The sequence below is a fragment of the Perissodus microlepis genome, chromosome 9 (genome assembly GCF_051167445.1).
Source record: "Perissodus microlepis isolate ML-2025 ecotype Zambia chromosome 9, ASM5116744v1, whole genome shotgun sequence".
Lineage (NCBI taxonomy): Eukaryota > Metazoa > Chordata > Actinopteri > Cichliformes > Cichlidae > Perissodus > Perissodus microlepis.
In genome coordinates this window covers 19,198,976-19,216,065 of record NC_140469.1, presented here as the reverse complement: position 1 = coordinate 19,216,065, position 17,090 = coordinate 19,198,976, and the positions used below count along the sequence as shown (strand labels likewise).

At 41.1% G+C, this 17,090-nt stretch overlaps 1 protein-coding gene across 2 annotated transcripts in view; it reads left to right on the top strand.

Moving 5' to 3' along the window:
• Positions 1-16,352, top strand: part of lmbr1 (limb development membrane protein 1) — a 39,385-nt gene extending 23,033 nt beyond the window's left edge. For both annotated transcript variants that reach the window (XM_084939472.1, XM_084939471.1), the window contains 8 exons: positions 1,784-1,873; positions 3,202-3,278; positions 3,740-3,817; positions 7,661-7,734; positions 7,992-8,082; positions 8,712-8,778; positions 13,132-13,293; positions 13,750-16,352. In XM_084939472.1, coding sequence (XP_084795598.1) covers positions 1,784-1,873; positions 3,202-3,278; positions 3,740-3,817; positions 7,661-7,734; positions 7,992-8,082; positions 8,712-8,778; positions 13,132-13,293; positions 13,750-13,835 — 725 coding nt within the window. In that variant the 3' untranslated portion in view covers positions 13,836-16,352. The remainder of the gene's footprint in view (positions 1-1,783; positions 1,874-3,201; positions 3,279-3,739; positions 3,818-7,660; positions 7,735-7,991; positions 8,083-8,711; positions 8,779-13,131; positions 13,294-13,749) is intronic.
• The last annotated feature ends 738 nt before the right edge of the window (positions 16,353-17,090 follow it).

Sequence of the window (17,090 nt, the reverse complement as noted above, 5' to 3'; positions counted from 1 at the left end):
TCCATACACATGGTAGATGTGTGAGAGGCTAAAAAAACTTGTATTTGTGCTTGTCAAAGTTTACAAGGACCAGTTTATATACTGTTTCAGTAGTTTCATAGTGAAGAACAGAATATATTAAAACAGCACCAGGCACACATAAATATACTGCAATACAGGCAAAGCGATGCACACACTTGTACAGACTGCCCTCTCACCACCCTGATGTGCTGAAAACAGAGCACTCGTCCAGATGCTATGCGGCACAATGACCTTGCCAGTGCCTCTGTTGTCTCAGCATGGTGTTTAGCATATTTGTGAATGACGTAATTTTTTGACTGTGGAGAAGGTTGGAGAGGATATGTTGAATTACTCCAGGCCTTCCTGACTGCCAGAAGCCCCACTCAGCATCTCTGCCTTGCTGTAACTCAGTCTTATACTTGACGCTGCCAGCAGAAGGAGTAGAAGGATATATTTAACTTCGGTTTGCAGTGATGTCATTGAAGATACTGCAGTTGAAAATCTAAGCATTTCCCTTTCTCTGCTTTGAACAATCGATTTTATTGTCCTTTGTTTTCAGTGTAAAGTATTGTTTTGGATGGATGGTTTTAAAAAAGAAAAAAAACCCCACACAAACTTTTTTTTTTTTTAAATTTCAGCAAGGATTTATATGTGCCAGTGATGCGTCAGGCCTTGTTCAAATACGCAGTGCACGTAGGTAAAGGATAAGTTCACTTGCAGCTGAACAGATTTGGCTCCCCCAAGGCAAAGTGTTCAGTTTGTCTCTGGAAAAAAGAGAACTATCTATGAACTATCTATGAACTATCTATGACATTTCCTGTTGTGTTCCGAGCGTATTTGCTTGGAGGGTTCAAACTTTCCCTTGCTCAGATCCTTAGACGGGCATAGACTGCTAACTCTCCACCTCTGCGTCTATCTCACCCTCTTTTACTTACTTAAACCCATCCAGACAGGGCGTGACATAATAACAGAGGGAAGAAGAAGGTCTGATCAAAGTGATTGGTCCTTCACTCCTGTAACAAAGATGAAAGATGGTATTTTTACTGCACGTTAGTAACGGTGTAACACTGAACTAATTGGTCTTGATCTGCCAATCACCCGAGGGGATGCAAATGGATACTCTTCCACTTTGGCTTCGAGGGGCCTCTGTGATAGTGCGTCAAGCTGGAAGGAAAACAGAGTAAAATAGATAAATTAGACTTAAATGAGCTGGCCTTGTGGTTTTCCTGGAGAATCCCTTGCTGTCTTATCCAGCCCACTCAACCAGTTGTGGCATGTGCTAGACAGCTCCTGACACAAGAGATTATTTTTACTTGTTTGAGATCACGTTGTTATTTTCTGTGCAGGATTACTTGTTTTGATGGGATTGCTTAATAAAGACAAGTCAAATACCATATGCTGAGGTAGGATGAATACAGGGAGAGGTTAACATCCTCTCCGTCTATTTAAGTATTTGAGGGAAGTTTAAAAAAAAAAAAAAAAAAAAAGAGAGAAGATTTTTTTATTTTTTTTTCAAGTTATGGTGTCCAAAAGAGGAGCTTTGTGTCTGTTTAAACAACATTATAGCTGCAACAAAAACAGTGAGTTATTTTTGCTGTTGATAGTCATTTAGGTTGTTTTAACAAAGCAAAAAAGCCAAACCTTTCAAAAGGGGCATCGTTTTTTTCTTTGTCTTCTGTGAAATAAAAAATTTTAAGAGAAGAAACATAGCTCTATATTATCCCTACACAACATGTGCTCATACAGCACGTTTCAGAGATTTTGAATATTTTTATTTTCACAGGGTCTTCCACACACGCTTATACCAGAGGGAGCTTTGCTCACCAGCTCAACAAAGAACTGGACAATATTAGAAATCAGAGGAATAAATTGGGTAAGTATGTGTATGTGGTAGTTTTTATACTCTCTCGCTGTCTCTCTCGCTGCCTTTCATTTGAGTTGTTTTTTAAATTATTATTCTTTCTGTTCCCTTGGTTTTATTCCTTATATGATATGCATCATTTCTCTTCATTTTCTGTTTTGCATCTCGCACCTTCTGTTGCTTTAACTTTTACACAATTCTGTCTGTTCTGTTGAAAGTCCAGTTTTCTTTTTCTAAGCTTTGTTTCCGATGTTCTATGTAAATTAGGTTTATTATCATTATTATTGTTATTGGTATTACAGTTATATTATATAATGTTCAGCTGCCAAATAGATTTTGGCGTAAGACCTTGAATTGCCATGGAAATATATGCCACAGACGTTAGCTTAGCTTTTTGCATATTGCTGACAGGCAGCCGCTTTCTCTTCATCTGCCTTAATTTCTTAATTTGGACTTGGACCAGAACTGCCTGATAATTTCCCATCCATTTTAGGATATTATAAATGAAGCCTGAGCCTTTTGGGGAGCAGGGTAGGAGGGGTAGGAGAGCACAAAGGCACTTAGGATATTGGACAAGATGCAAACTTTATATTGTACCAAGCCTTTTAGTGATGTCATTAATTTAGAAGGATGGTGCATATAAAGTGCACTTGGCAAACTTCTTGGGCAGGCTGGGTGGATGCACTTTGAGAATAAGGAGGAGTAACAAGGTTGGAAATGGAGAAAGAAGTCAAAATAGCAAATACTAAAGGGCAGTCACATACACATTGTAAGAGGACAGTTGATGTCTGTAAGACATAGTGCCTGTGGTCCATGGGCTGTCAGCAAAGTCTATAAACATGATGAATGAGCCGTTGAAATACGAGGTACATATAAAGCTGAAATGTTTCATCTGGCTTAGAAGAATGAGAGGCATAAGTCGCCCAGCACATGCATACGTATTTTCTCCTAAATATAAATCATAAAATTAATTTTGGAGCATTTCTTTTCATCCAGGAGTTATTATTATTTTTTCCATTAATTAAGGCAATGATGAGTGTGGCTAATTACAGAGGAAGAGTGTAATTTTTGAAGGTTATGAAATGTATATTACCTGCAGGTGGGGTGGTTGCGATGAGAGCTGAGATTGTGCTCAGCCCACACACTCGCGATATGTTTTACTAAACAAAGCGGTACAAACCCTGTAAATAAAGCCAGAGGGCTTGTGGTTGCAGTAGGTTCTTTGATGAGCTGATTAATTAACAAGTAGTGGAAAGTGTAATGGAGGAGTTTAGTTCATCGTACATACATTTCTTAAAATAAATAAACTCACTCTTTGTTGCACTTTCATGTCCTCGCAGAGAGAAGAAAGAAGGCATCGGGGTGGGAGAAGAACTTGTTGTATCCCATAGTGATGCTGATCCTGCTCACAGGAACGGTGAGTGTTAAGATTGACCTATCATTAGGCCCACACTGTTTGCTCATGACGTTTACAGCCTGGCTGGTATCCACTGGGAGTAACACTGTACCTCAAAATCCATCTTTTCCCACAGAGTCTGGGTGGGGAAACTACTTTTGTTTAATGGATGTTTTAAGACAATGCTGAATACCAACCTACAACAACAGTGATTTTAAATAAATTACAGTGTGTGAATACTGTTTATGTCGTCTGATACTGTTAGATAAGGTAGAAAGGCCATGTGCAAGGCATGGCACATGCATCGCACAACCCCTAAATTGTTTAAGTTTTGAGAAGCTCAATTTTGGCACAGTTTACAGTTACAAGATTGTTATTATGCATTCAATTATATCATGATACCGGATACTTGGAGGATTTGATCAATCTTTGTATAATTATACCATGTGTGAACAAATTTTTGTCTTCCTCTATGTCTGCAGACAATCTCTGTTCTTCTGGTGGCACTGAACATCCTTTATCTTCTAGTAGATGAGACTGCCATGCCCAAGGGATCCACAGTAAGCCTTCTGTCTAACTAGGCTTTTGCGTTCACACCATCACACACCTAGAATGTAAACTGCAGTAGGGCTTGCCTATCAGGCCTGCCCTGTCCCTGGCGGAGACATAAATCAAATTCCAGATATGCTCAGGTGCACGTTGGAAGAAAAGACTGGACCAGATGTTAATCAGGCTTCAACGTTGTGGCTCTGGTTTTGTTTTGGAAGCTCATTCAAAGTCATTTCACAGCAGTGTGCAAATTCAATGAGGTTGCTATGTGTCTCCTGCCCTCAGTGGGTGAATAAGCTGCTTTTCCTCCCTTGTGCAAATGCAGACGGGGGCAAGTGAAGGGCTCTTACTGTGAAACAGCCATTCCACCAAGTGTGGAATGGCTCTGAGATTCTCATCTCTGCCTAACATGCAATGTGTTTTAAGCTCCTTGTATCTCATCTCATCTGCAGTGACAGAGATGCGTGCATGTGTGTGCTTGCATGTGTGCGCAGTTGTGGTTGCATTCTTGTCTGAAAAGGGGCAACATAATGTATCCTATTTCTCCCTCATTTCATTTTGCATCTCGCGGGCATCTGACAGAGCTGCCCTCGACATTCCAATTATTTTATTGAGCAGAGATGTTTTCTTTGGCATGACACATTGCAGAAAATCCCCCAAATTACACTTGTCATGTAGCTTGAAGCTGTCCTCCCTGACAGTATGGCCTCACTAAATGGTTTATGCTTTATGTTGAGCTGGATGGATGCCACACCTCTGATCTCACAAATCTACGAGCAGGAGGGGCCATCTCATCTTCCTAAAACAATCAATACTGATATGAGATCATCTATCATGCTTCTTTAACCTTATCCTCTAACTCTCAGACTGTGCCCCTCTGGCACAGAAATTCCCTCTGCCCTCTGTCTGGAAAAAGATAACGACAGGGGAGAGAGAATGTGATATAAGAGGGGAGAGAGAGGTTTGACATCTCGACAAGGTACTGCCAGAGCAAGAGAGACTCAGACTGTGGGAAAGTCAAATGAGGCCCTGATTGTTATGGGAGTAGAGCACAATAGAAGTGCCCTGTCAGTGTTTGTCTTCCCTTCCAGCTAAGCATCCTGCTGTAGTCTTTAGAATACTGAGCAGTGTACCGCTCAGCTTTACAGGGCAGTGGATGGGTATAGAGAAGGATAACAAGGAGTAGGGAAAGAAAAGGATGACGAGCAGAGAGGAAATGCAGGTGGCTATAGATGAGAAGTTGGCACTGCCTCTGTCATAGGACAGAGGGATTTACAGCTTTATGAACAAGCACTTAGAGACACCAATAAAACTGTTACTACAGGCCCTTCTTTTTGGTGGCCACTGCACTTGACACTCTATTTTGCAAAACAGGCAATTACTGTGGCTGGACAGTAATTCTCACCCAACTAAAGTTGCCCTTGTCCAAATGCACAAAGGCTTGCAGCCATCCACCCATCTTCTGCCTGTCCAGATCTGGGTCATGCTAGTCCCAGCTGTTGTGGGGCAAAAGGCAGAATACACCCAAAACTAGTCACCAGTCTGTCGCGGTGCGACTGCGTAGAGATAGACAACAGTTCACGCTTACATGAATACCTGCAGCCAGTTTAGAATTATCAGTTAGCCCAACATGCATGTGTTTGGACTGTGGGAGGAAGCCAGAGTACCTGGAGAGAGTCCACATAGGCACAGAGAGGACATACAAACGCATTTATCCTTGCATGTATTTAACAACTTGACCTCCCATCTCCAGACACCCTTTTCACTTTATAACTGGCTTTAAGATTATCTAAAAATCTGGAAATGTATGTGAATATTAAGTCTTTGCTTGTTGCTTATTATATGTATATTTAATATTTACATTTCAGAAATTCTGTAAGATTAAATGACGGCAGCCTCTCATAGTTCGGTGAAATGTATGGATTACAAATGTCTGTCACTTAAACCCCCTCAGACTCCAACTGGTTGCGGCAGACGGTCACCCCTCCCTGAGCCTGCTTCTTCCTGTTAAAAGGGAGATTTTCCTTCCCACTTTTGCAAAGTGCCTACTTAGTGGGGTGGGTGGGTGGAGGCAGGATTTCTTTGAATTACTGTAGTGTCTTTACCTTACAATTTAAAGTGCTATAAGGCAACTGTTATTAAATTTGGCACCATGTAAATAAAATAAAATTAAATGAGTATGACTGTAAAAGTAAACTTTGAAACACAGTTGCTGTTTCAAGATTGTTACATGGGCACAAGCAACTTCAGAGATCTGAACAGTTTGTTCTCCCACTTGTTTAGATTTTTTATAGGTTGGAATTAGGTTGTTGGCAGCTGGATACATGAGTAGGACATGGCTTTGGCTATACGAAAGATGAAAAATATGAGAATATTTCACGGGATTGCCTTCAAATATGTTAATCATAGGGTGCATGTGTAGCTGTGTTAATAAAATCAAATTAAATACAATTTAAAAAAAAAAACTTAGTACAAAGTAAGAATGTGAAGTATAGATGTATGTATGGCATTGACGGCCTCATCAGCCTCAATATGCAGTCTTAATGTGCAGTGTGAGTTGACTGGAACATAGACCCTTCCCTCTATGGACCCCTATCCCTCTCTTTCACATACAGTATCACACGAGCCGTCACTCTTTCTGCTACCGGAATGTAAAGACGAATGGAAAGGAGGTGCACAGCAGAAGCTAGGTGTCCTGTGTACGCACGTGCATGCTTATTGCGAGTGCACACGCCATCTTAATGCATGCCTGCCCTCCCTCCATTAATAAATGACATCAGATTCTGTCTGCTAATGCTGCTAATTCTCTGTGTAAGAGAGAGAGGGCACTGCACCATGGCTCTGCAGTAAGCTCCCAGGGATGACAGTTGCATAAAAAGGCATGAAACAACCTGCCAGGCTTTCCTTTTTTCCCCTGCAGCCCGTTTTACAAAACAAATCAAGATAAAGACCCTTAAAGTGGGAAAGGGAAAAAGAATACAAATGCAAATCTCAAACAGAAACCACGGCAGCACACCAAATATATGCTGTGCAGTTTAATATGCTGTAGGTGCATATTGCATGACGAGTAACAGCACATTTGCCTTGCACTTCTGTACTCTAACTGTACATGCAGTACTCTATGATTTGGAGTAAAAAAAAAAATTAAAATGACTGGATTAGTGCTGCACAGCTCTGTTAAGATATGTTTATTGTATCAGCATGCCATTAACTACAAGAATCTGAATTTGCAGCAAACACTTTTAGGGGAGTTTTAGGTAACTTTGTGTGAAGTACTGTAGATACCCCCATTCAATGTACAAATCCTCTGGAGGATCGTCTTGGGTGCCAAGTCTGAAAAAAGCAAATATTTGGCATTTGACAACTCAGATGCTTGGTATGTGCTGTGTATGTGGATGTATGTCTTTTTCCTGCTCCACTTTCAAAAGGCCTTAGGGGTTGGAGGGGGTGAGGATGGGTGAGGATGGGTGAGGGGGTTCGCGTAGTGTATTTGCTAAAGGATTTGTTTAGTTGTTTTTATGTTTTTGGCATGCTTTCAGCCTGTACGCTCTTCTTACCGTAAGCAATGTGCCGTTTTTGTTTGAACACCTGTTCACATATTGTATGGTCGACAGTGATTTGCGAAGAGCCTCTTTCATCTTGTTCCATTCATTACTTAGCCAATTTGATTCTGTCTTTCTCAAGTAGGGAAATTCTTCGTGCACCACGTACTTACTTTTGCAAGTCTTCTGTAATTGCTCATGTCTGCAGTCGTACACAACACCAAGTGTTGTCATTTTTGTGATCTGTTTTAGTCTGAAGGGTAGTGTAGGATGTTTAATATCCCTGTTTTCCTATTTGTCTCTCTCTTCTAGGATCGAGCCATTGGGAACACCTCTTTGTCCACATTTGGTGTGGCTCAGGCAGTGCTGGAGATTGTCCTCATATTGTATCCTTTCAGTGACCTCCCCTTTGTCTGTGGCCTGAGTAACATGCTCCATGGCCAAGAGCAACATTGCCAAGGCAGCTTTGTTTACCCAGGACATAGTTGAGCTGAACACCTTCCGGAAAACATGTTGCGTTGTTTCATCACCCTTTATGATACCTGAAAAGGTTGAGCCTTGACACATAAAAAGTTGACTCAAAGAAAAGCTGCTTTCTACTTGCAGCAAGGTGTTTTTGCTCCTTGATTGATTTGCTGAACAGCTACTTGATGGTGTCTTCTGTCGTTGGCTTCTACAGTCTGCGTGTCTTTGAGGGACTCACTCCCAGGAAGGATGACACAACCATGACAACGGTAAAGATGGGATAGAAAGGCAGGGAGTGGGGTGAAGTGGGGGCAAGGGTGCTGAAATTGCTCCTAAGGTGCTGATGTGTTTGCCCCCTCCTGTGTTTCATCTATTTCCCCTGTCTTTTTTTTCTGTCTTCATTGCTCTTGCCTTCCTGTCTTCTCTGTCCCTGCTGCTCACTAATGTTTTCCTCTGGGCCCCTCAATGGCCTTAGTTGATCTGTTCAATATTTGTTTGTAAGTTGCGTAAACACCAGCAAAGTGCAAGCTCTTTTCTTGTACATCAGAGGGAGAGTGAGTTTTTTTTTTTTTTTTCTTAGGGGGAGAAGGGGGCTGGGTGGCAACTATTCACTTGGTAATGAGTTTGGGAGTGGTGAGGCTTGTTAACTAGCATGATGCTTCAGTGAAAGGACTTGAAAGGACAATAGAGGGAACCTCATAATGAGCATCTTCAGAGGTACTAATTGTATAATATGTGGAACCAATTTATCATCAAGTGGTGTGTATGTGTGTGGGCACATCACGGCTAAAACTGCTGGTGCAATGGGTGCTTTTTCTGCTTCACACTCGCTATAAATTGCATGTAATTTGTTGAGAGCTCTAAAATCGGAGGTTTGATTATTTGGTCTTATTTGCAGATCATTGGTTGCTGTGTCTCCATCCTGGTGCTGAGCTCAGCCTTGCCAGTGATGTCCAGAACACTAGGTGAGTATGCTTTTTCATGTGAGTGTTTTGTTTTTGTATTTTCTTTTGCCTGCGGTAAGGAGAGTGAGTGCAGCTTGCTTTTTCTTTTTTCATTCAGAGCCAATTTTTTGTAGACACATTAAATGATTAAATAGCAGCAGTTTGACAACTTTCAAAAAGAAAGGACATTTTTTTAGAATTAGATGAAAACATTGATAGTGGGTGATCAAGTCCACCCACTAAATATGAAGCTGTAGCTTGTTAGTTTGATAGCTTGAAAATGTAAGTCCCTGATTATTGTCCATTGTGGACACTGACAGCTGGGTAGTTCTTCCTGTTGTACTTGAAGTCCACTACCTAGGGTGCATGTGTAGTTGATGCATTGTAATATAAATTCTCCCTTGACCAATGTTTGTGGTGACACATGGATATCTGCATTGACCCTTGTGCTCACTGTCTGATGAAATTTGCCACTCTGACCTGAGCGGACCAAAGCGGACTCCTGGATGTGGAAAGTATAATCGAGGGTTAAAGGGACAAAACAGCTAGCCTTGCTCTGTCTGAAAGAAGTGAGAATCCACCAACCAACACTACAGTTTTTGTGATTCAAAGCTGGAATTTGGGAGGACATGCAAGGCTGGGAAAATCCAACTTGATTTATACCAGAGTTTTAAATATTGTGAACAGGCCAACCTTTTTGCAATGTGCAACCAGCAGCAATTGGTTTTCCAGATTTGAAGAGGGCAGAAAAGGTAGCACCAGGGACAGGAACTACACTGATAGAAATACAGATTGGAAGGGGAAAAAAAGAAACTCTGCATTCAAAGAAAGGATAATGGTCTAAAAAAGAAAGCGGTCGACAGTAAGGCCCATTGGTGTAATCTCTATAAACAGCTATCATTTACAGATCAGTTTGTTTTCTGTTAGCTTTTTTTTTTTTTTTTTTTTTTTTAAATTATCCAGATCCATTCTGGTGGACAGAACAGGGTTCGGTCATGGTATCAGTTATCCTCTATCCCAGTTGGTGCTTCCGGTGTGTAAAGAACAAACTTATTGGCAACCTGATGGGTTCCCAGACTACCTTTGGTCTATGGCTTGTCCTCGTTATAAGCATGTCCACTCTCACTGCCAAATGAAAGATGCAAAAGTTCCAACTGCTTGTTTATCAAGGAAAACCTGAAAGAGATCAAAACCTCTCTTTCAGGGTTATCCTGGCTGAGACCAGCATACTGTATCTCCTTTTATAATCTGAACATGCAGAACAGACAAGAAATATTTCTGCCCAAAAACCAAAAACAGACTTTGTTAATGAAAGAAACAAGATACAGCATGCTCATTAGTGAGCTTTACAGAAGCTGGTATTTTTGCTGTGTTACGACTGAATGATTGAAATGTAGGTTACAGACTTATCAGAGCTGTCATTGTGTCCTTGGCACAAACAAGAAGAAAGATTAAATCTTCCTCTCCCACAACAATTTTCATTGTTACCACCAACACCAGGTCACAGGAGTTGAATTCTCCTACAGTCTCTCATGGTGATGTTAGAAAAGAGTGCAGGCAGAATAAAAATGACAGGAGTAGCACCATCACAATGGCACTAATAAACATGCAGAGTGCAGAGCACAGCTGTTTAAATAGCACTACTTTTGTGTGTGTGTGTGCGCGCGTGTGTGTACAAGTATGTGTGAGAGCAACAGAGTGGGAAAATAGGATGGAGTGAGCATACAGTGACTCACTGGGAGCTTTACAAAATATCAACAGGTTCTGCTTTGTGACACTGAATGGATGAAAAGGAATAAATGCATGAGACAGAGTTGAAGAGAAAAGGCCGCTCAGCACAAGATAAAAAAAGACGTGCAAAGAGTTGAGTGTGACGAAGTGAGATGTTAAGAGACAAGAAAGGGTTTCGTGTGTTGACGTGAGGCGTTTTTATGTCGGTGGGTGGTAAATATGCACTGTGTAAGAGATAAGGGAATTGTGCTAGAGCACGCAGCATATTTAATAGTGTAGTAACAAATGTTTAGTTACACCAAATGCACATCACAACCAGCTCCACCCTCCCCTCCCACCTCTGCAGGTTACACATGTTTGGGTGAACTTTAATGTCTCTCTCTGTGCACTTTAAGCTGCATCACCATCAAATCCAGCTTGATTAATGGTAATATCACCAGATGTTATGGCTGGGTTTTACTTTGCACCAATTCATATTTGAAACTTTGACAAATTCTGCATGACATGTTGGTCTCTGCTGAGTCGAGGCAGGGTCAGAGTGAAGATGGAAACGCAGTGTAACGTCCTGATGGCTCTGAACAGCAGCATGATAATGTCTCCATCTCCCTACTGACATTTCAGAGACTGAAATGGGTTTTTTTGAAACCCTCAATTAGATTTTCTCACATTACTAACCCAAGTTTAAAACCTTTGGCATTAGAAATGAATTTAGCCTGACCACGGTGGCTAGCTGTATTGACTGGGGTCTCCATCATCGCTCTCCCCATCTTTTCTCAAGCAATTTTGTTAAAGGTCCTTGATGCTTGCCAAACCGCTTACTGCGGCTGTAAATACATCTCTCCAGACGCTGAATCGATTGCCCAATCTAATTGATGACAGAGGTTGTGAAGATGTTACAGGAGAAGTTGAATGTCCAGGGACTTGGGCTTCCTCAGTCTGATGCATGTCAATGTGATTTCTGCTTACAGATAGCAGGACAGGATACCGTTATGGTACTTGGACTTTAAATATTGATGCAGTAATTTCCTTCATCAATGTTGCATGCAAAATTAACATAGGAGAAGATGATTTAATAACATTAAACAGATCTGTACACACAGGTTATTGAAAGCTTAATTATCTCCCCACAGTACTCTGTGGGATGGCGCAGCTAGAGTGCATGAACGCATGGATGGATAAGCAGGAAAACAAAAGGGTGTTGATGGCTTTCCAAGCTGCATGTGATCAGCTGTGACAGATGGTTTGAAATTGGTCTGGCAGTGTAGAGCTAAGAGGGAGCTCCTTTGTCTTTGTCTGAAGGAGAGATGAAGTCCACCTGCAAGCCACCTTTGCTGCTATAATTAGCTCGCCATCCTTTTATGTTCCTCAGAGAATTGTGCTCACATTAACCAAGATGCAGCCAAGTGATAAAAATAAGCGGCAACTCTGCCATGCAGTGGGTCAGTGGATGTTTACCCAAGCCTGAGTGAAATTGCTTTGGTCCAAACCAAATTAGAATTCTTACACGCTGTACATTTGGATGACCTCCCTTCAAGGCCGTCTCGTGTGTAACTCCGGATCGCTTTTAGCGTGGTCAATTTTAAGATCACTCCCTGAAGTCGTGATCTGACCACTATACCTCTGCACTGGACACTGGATTCCCGTCAGTGTGGCAAAATGGTAAAACACAGCTGAAATATCAGTTCATTAACGTAAACCGTGTTAATGTGGCCGTCGATAGAGACAAATTGAAGACGAACAATGCACAAAGGTCATGATGACATATTCACAGCAGTGTGGCAGCAGTGCTAAAAGTGGTCTAGAGGTTCATGAGTTGACCTTACAGGGGAGATTGGACAAATATGAATTGCCCATAGTGTTTGAGATTTCAGTAGGCACGCTCTGTCTTCGCAATAGGTTATTGAAGAGGGTGGAAATACCTAATGTAGGTTAGTTTTTGTTTGATTTGTTTATTTATTTATTTTTTCAGATTTGGGCGTAAATCTGCTTGGAAATGTGCAGATTTGTCAACAGAAATTAGAATTGCATGCATGAAGACTAGTGGTGTGAATCTGTGGAGTTCTTGAAGTAGTTGTTTTTGTACCACCTTACAACACAGGGGGCTGGTCTCGGACCCAAAGTGCACCAACGCTATTACAAGTAGTTTTTTTTATTACAAGTCAGAAATGTATTTATTCCTGTAATCCATATTAAATTGTTTTTGTATATAAGCCCCCTTTTCAGATTTTTATTTTCTTTTTTTTTTTTTTCCTTTTTGAAAAAGATGGGCCTGGGGAGAATGACATTTTCAAAGAGGCTCATAAGTTTGCTGCAGCCTTGTGCTTTTGTTAGGAAGAATTCTTATGAACAATACTTGTCTTGTCAGAAGGAGCCTTGGAAAGATGAACTTCATTTTTCTCAGGGTTTTGTTTATTTTGTGGAATTCAGCTGAGGAGAAAACATTTCGACTCTTGGTTATCACAGCTTTGTGTGAAGAGTTATTAAAGGTCACGGTTCTGAGTAAGAAATTGCACATTTTTGAATGAATGTCAACCTCATTTGTAACCCAGTTATATTCTGTGTGTGTGTCCGTGTGTGTGTCTGTGTGTGCGCGCGTGTGTGTGTGTGTGCGTGTGTGTCTGTGTGTGTCTCTGTCCTTCACAGGCATCACCAGGTTTGATCTTTTGGGAGACTTTGGCAGATTTAATTGGCTGGGAAACTTTTACATCGTCCTTTCGTACAACCTGCTGTTTGCAGTTGTGACAACACTTTGTCTCGTGAGGAAATTCACCTCAGCGGTCCGGGAAGAGCTCCTGAAGGCTTTAGGTAAATTCATCAACAGGGTCTGTACATATCCTAAAAGTTTCTAACCAGCAGCTTTCAGTATATAGTACAGGACAGTGCGTAGTCTTTCACGTGCCTCAGTACAGCTATGTTGGTTCTACGTCTGTCTGATAATAGTATCTGACTGCTCAATTTAATCCTAATTTTGAGACGCTGACAAATCCAACCTAGTTGGTAGCTTTGGAGAGAAATGGTTTTTATTTCTCTCTGATAGAGCGACACGTCCAGCGTGTCGCTGAACTGACATGTGACAGAAGATGAGACTAGTCCCCAAGGCTTGTGGTGACGGGCCCTGCATGTTTGATACACAGGGTGGGATAGGGCTAGAAAATGCCAGACAGAAGCACCGAGGGAGGAAAAAGGACATCAATACTTCTGTCTAAGTGAAAGTCTGAGGCTTTTTAATGAGATTTTTCTGCCTTATCTCCCACTGCCCAGGTCTGGATAAATTGCAACTGTCAAACAGCCCCACAGACCCTGAATCTGGGAAGCTCTCGGCCAATGGGCATCAGAAAACTCTGTGAAAGGGACGATAGATCAACACACACATACACACATGCGCGCACACACACGCACAGACACCTACACACGTAAATGCAGCCAAAGGGAGATTTCGACAGTACTGCCTGACTGCTGAAAGGTGAAAAGGATTGGAAGGAACTTAATAAACCCAGGCAGTGTCTGACGGATGCTGCAAATGGAGGCTGAGAGCAATTTAGCTTCGTGACATTCCATCCTCTGCGTCTCGGATGGAAGCTGGGACAGGGCCAGGGCTGAGACTGAGGATTGAAATAGACTGGCATCACTGCAGTGACCTTGAAGTTGACCTCAACCACGACTGTGACTTCAAACCACCCATCTTTTGCTTCAGGGGCATTCTCTCCCTCCCTCTGCCCATTCTCTTACAACCGTTACACCACCGCACTACACAGAAGCAACCAGAGTCTTACATTTACCTCTGTGTTCACTAACATAAATTTCACCTACACAATTCAATTAGACAGTTTTGTTTGTTTTTTTTTATTGTTAGTGTGTCTGTGACAGTGAGGCAGGGTGCACTCACAGTTAAGGGTCTTTAATCGAAGAGGGTTTTTGCTGTTGTTGTCCTAATGTTAACTGATACAGGCGTAATGAGGTGTCAGTTTGTCAAAAAATGTGAAAAATAACCAAGAGCTTTGTGAAGCGTGAGGACGAGTCATTTATTCCCACTCATCACGGCTGGTATGTAAAACTGCACAGCATCAATACGGCTCACATATTGTGAATTAGGCACTGTCATTCTTAATAAAAGGGCCTCAAATTTTTAGCACTCGGGACTGTCATCAGTCATTTTATCTGGCTTTACTCTAAGTGCGCTTTAACTTTATTGATGATGTCATTAGTTTGTATGAAGTAGGATTAGAACTTTTTTTTGGGTGCTCCAGATTTGACTTGAGCGACTCCACAAATGGGAAACTATGTGGGAGTTTTATTTCACTTCACTTCCAATGAGCAGGTTTGAAAGTAAGGACGAGGTTGTATTCCTTTATGCACATCAGAGGAAAATGTCACCGCAATATTGCTTATTCCACACCCCAAAATCCTCAAAAATAAATAAATAAAGAAGGAAAGAAACTTTTTTTTATACAGGGCACAGAAATGGTCACGTTTCTTTGTAAATGTTGTATACACATGTACATATTTCATTGTTTCATACCTCTTTTGGATGTAAACATTGGGCTCGCACCCAGGGTCTGAATCACTAAGCATTCTGTATTTTCTTGTACATATACCTATATATATATTTTTTTTATAAACAGCTTCATCTAATGCAAATCTGTAGGTCTTCACACAGAATGCATGAGTAAGAAAACATCCAGCTTTGTTGCTGTGAGAAAGACTGGGTGACTCAGGCCCCTTTTACATGTTGTTGTATTGCTGCATAATCTTCTGAACTGTGATGTTCTTTGTCTCCAGAACCACCTTAAATGCCTTATACGAAAAAGCAGGCTTAATGTTAAGGTTCTGTGGAGTTTTTGTCTGTGCACACGTGCGTGTGTGCGTGGGCATTGTGAGCGTGTAGACAGTTCCACTGTGATCTCCTGTATGCCAGAGTTTCTAGTCTGAAGCCATTTCTTTTTGCCATGAATGTTTATGTCACATCAGCTCCATTGAGACTAGATTAGATTAGAGTGATCTCATGATGATGATGATGATGTGTGTGTGTGTGTGTGTGTGCTTTGTATTTTCATGGTTGTTTAAGTGATAGAGTGATGAAAAGAAGGAGAAAAAAAGCTGAATTTGTATATGCAATCGAAATGAGAAGGAGAATTTTTTTGCACCAAAAACTGACTGCAATTTGATGTTGTTACAAAGACTGGAATTAAGGAAAAAACTCACTGACACTAACTTCTCCAATCAGACCTGAGAATGTTTTGTAAATGGTGACTATGTCGGCTTTTCATCCCAAATCCAAAGTACAGCCATGTGTCTGATTTGTGATCAAGGCCATATCAAGAGAGCAAGTTGTGTAGTGGCAGAAACTTGAGGTAGATGTCCTGGTATGTTTCTTGTCATTTTATTTGTTTCCAGTAAAAGCACGCTGATGTCTGCATACTGTGGAAAAATACCATTGTGGCACAAATTAATGTGGTAGGTCAATAAAGGGTGACACTGATGGATTAGAGATTAAAATTAATAATAATTCTTCATCTGGGTGAAAAGGTTAAACTCGTGCGTCCATCCACTCAGCTACACACTGCAGGAAAGTGTCACACCCCTAATAAAGCATCACAATCAAACTCTGCATACTGCATTTACAATACATCTGTTTAATGGGGTTTTTGTTAGGGGGTGGGTCAAAAAACTTGAAAGTTGCTCTGAAATGTCAGTGAGCAGGCTTTCATTTCTTTCCATCTGACACTCGATCCCTGCTTGTAATTTTGGCACATGTTTTTTGTGAATGTATTTTTTTTTTAAACAATTCTTCAGTTTGCTAAATGTAATGTTTTGTTCTTTTCGATGTTTGTGTGTTTGCAAATAAAAGAAAATGCTTCAACTTATTTTCATTTGTCACTGTGGCAATCAGGTCATCAGCGGTCGTTGGCTAATTGTGACTTAAATGTTTACCTATTACTTGTCCAGTAATCAGTTTCTTTCCTTCCCATAATAAAAGGTGAAAATCTGGATGTGTTGGATCAGAAGAATGACACCATTGTAATATTTGTGTTGTGGGTATGATGGCAGGATGTTATTAGCTTTGCTCAGGATAAGACTGGGAAGCCATCCTAGCTCCGTCCTCAGATATAAAGAAAAATGGCACCTATAAAGCTCACCAACATAATATCTCACTTGTTTAATCCATAAATAAGCAATGAAAAGATAGCTTGTGGTTTAATGGGGAGCTACGCGCTATAATTATGTCTTGTCAAACAACAGCTGCTGGTTGCCTGTTAACTCTCACGGTGGCACAACTACACAAGGGCTAGCTGCTGTTTGGTAAATAACGTCTCTCGTGTTTCCTTTTTAATGCACAAAGTAAACGTGAGCGATGCAGAGTTTTATGTACGTTTTGGTCTGCTTCACTTCTTCACCCTGCATGATTATGCCGAGATCACGGCCTGCCGGTTCCAGCTTCATATTTAATGTTTAACTGTGATAGATGATTAGGTTATCCCAACCTGAAACCCTCAGGATCAGCTGGTTTTATTTATTTATTGTACATAAACAGTAGCATTTTAATGAAGCTTTGCGAGATTTTTCTTGCATACTATAATAGGGTGGGTCTAATATGGACACTT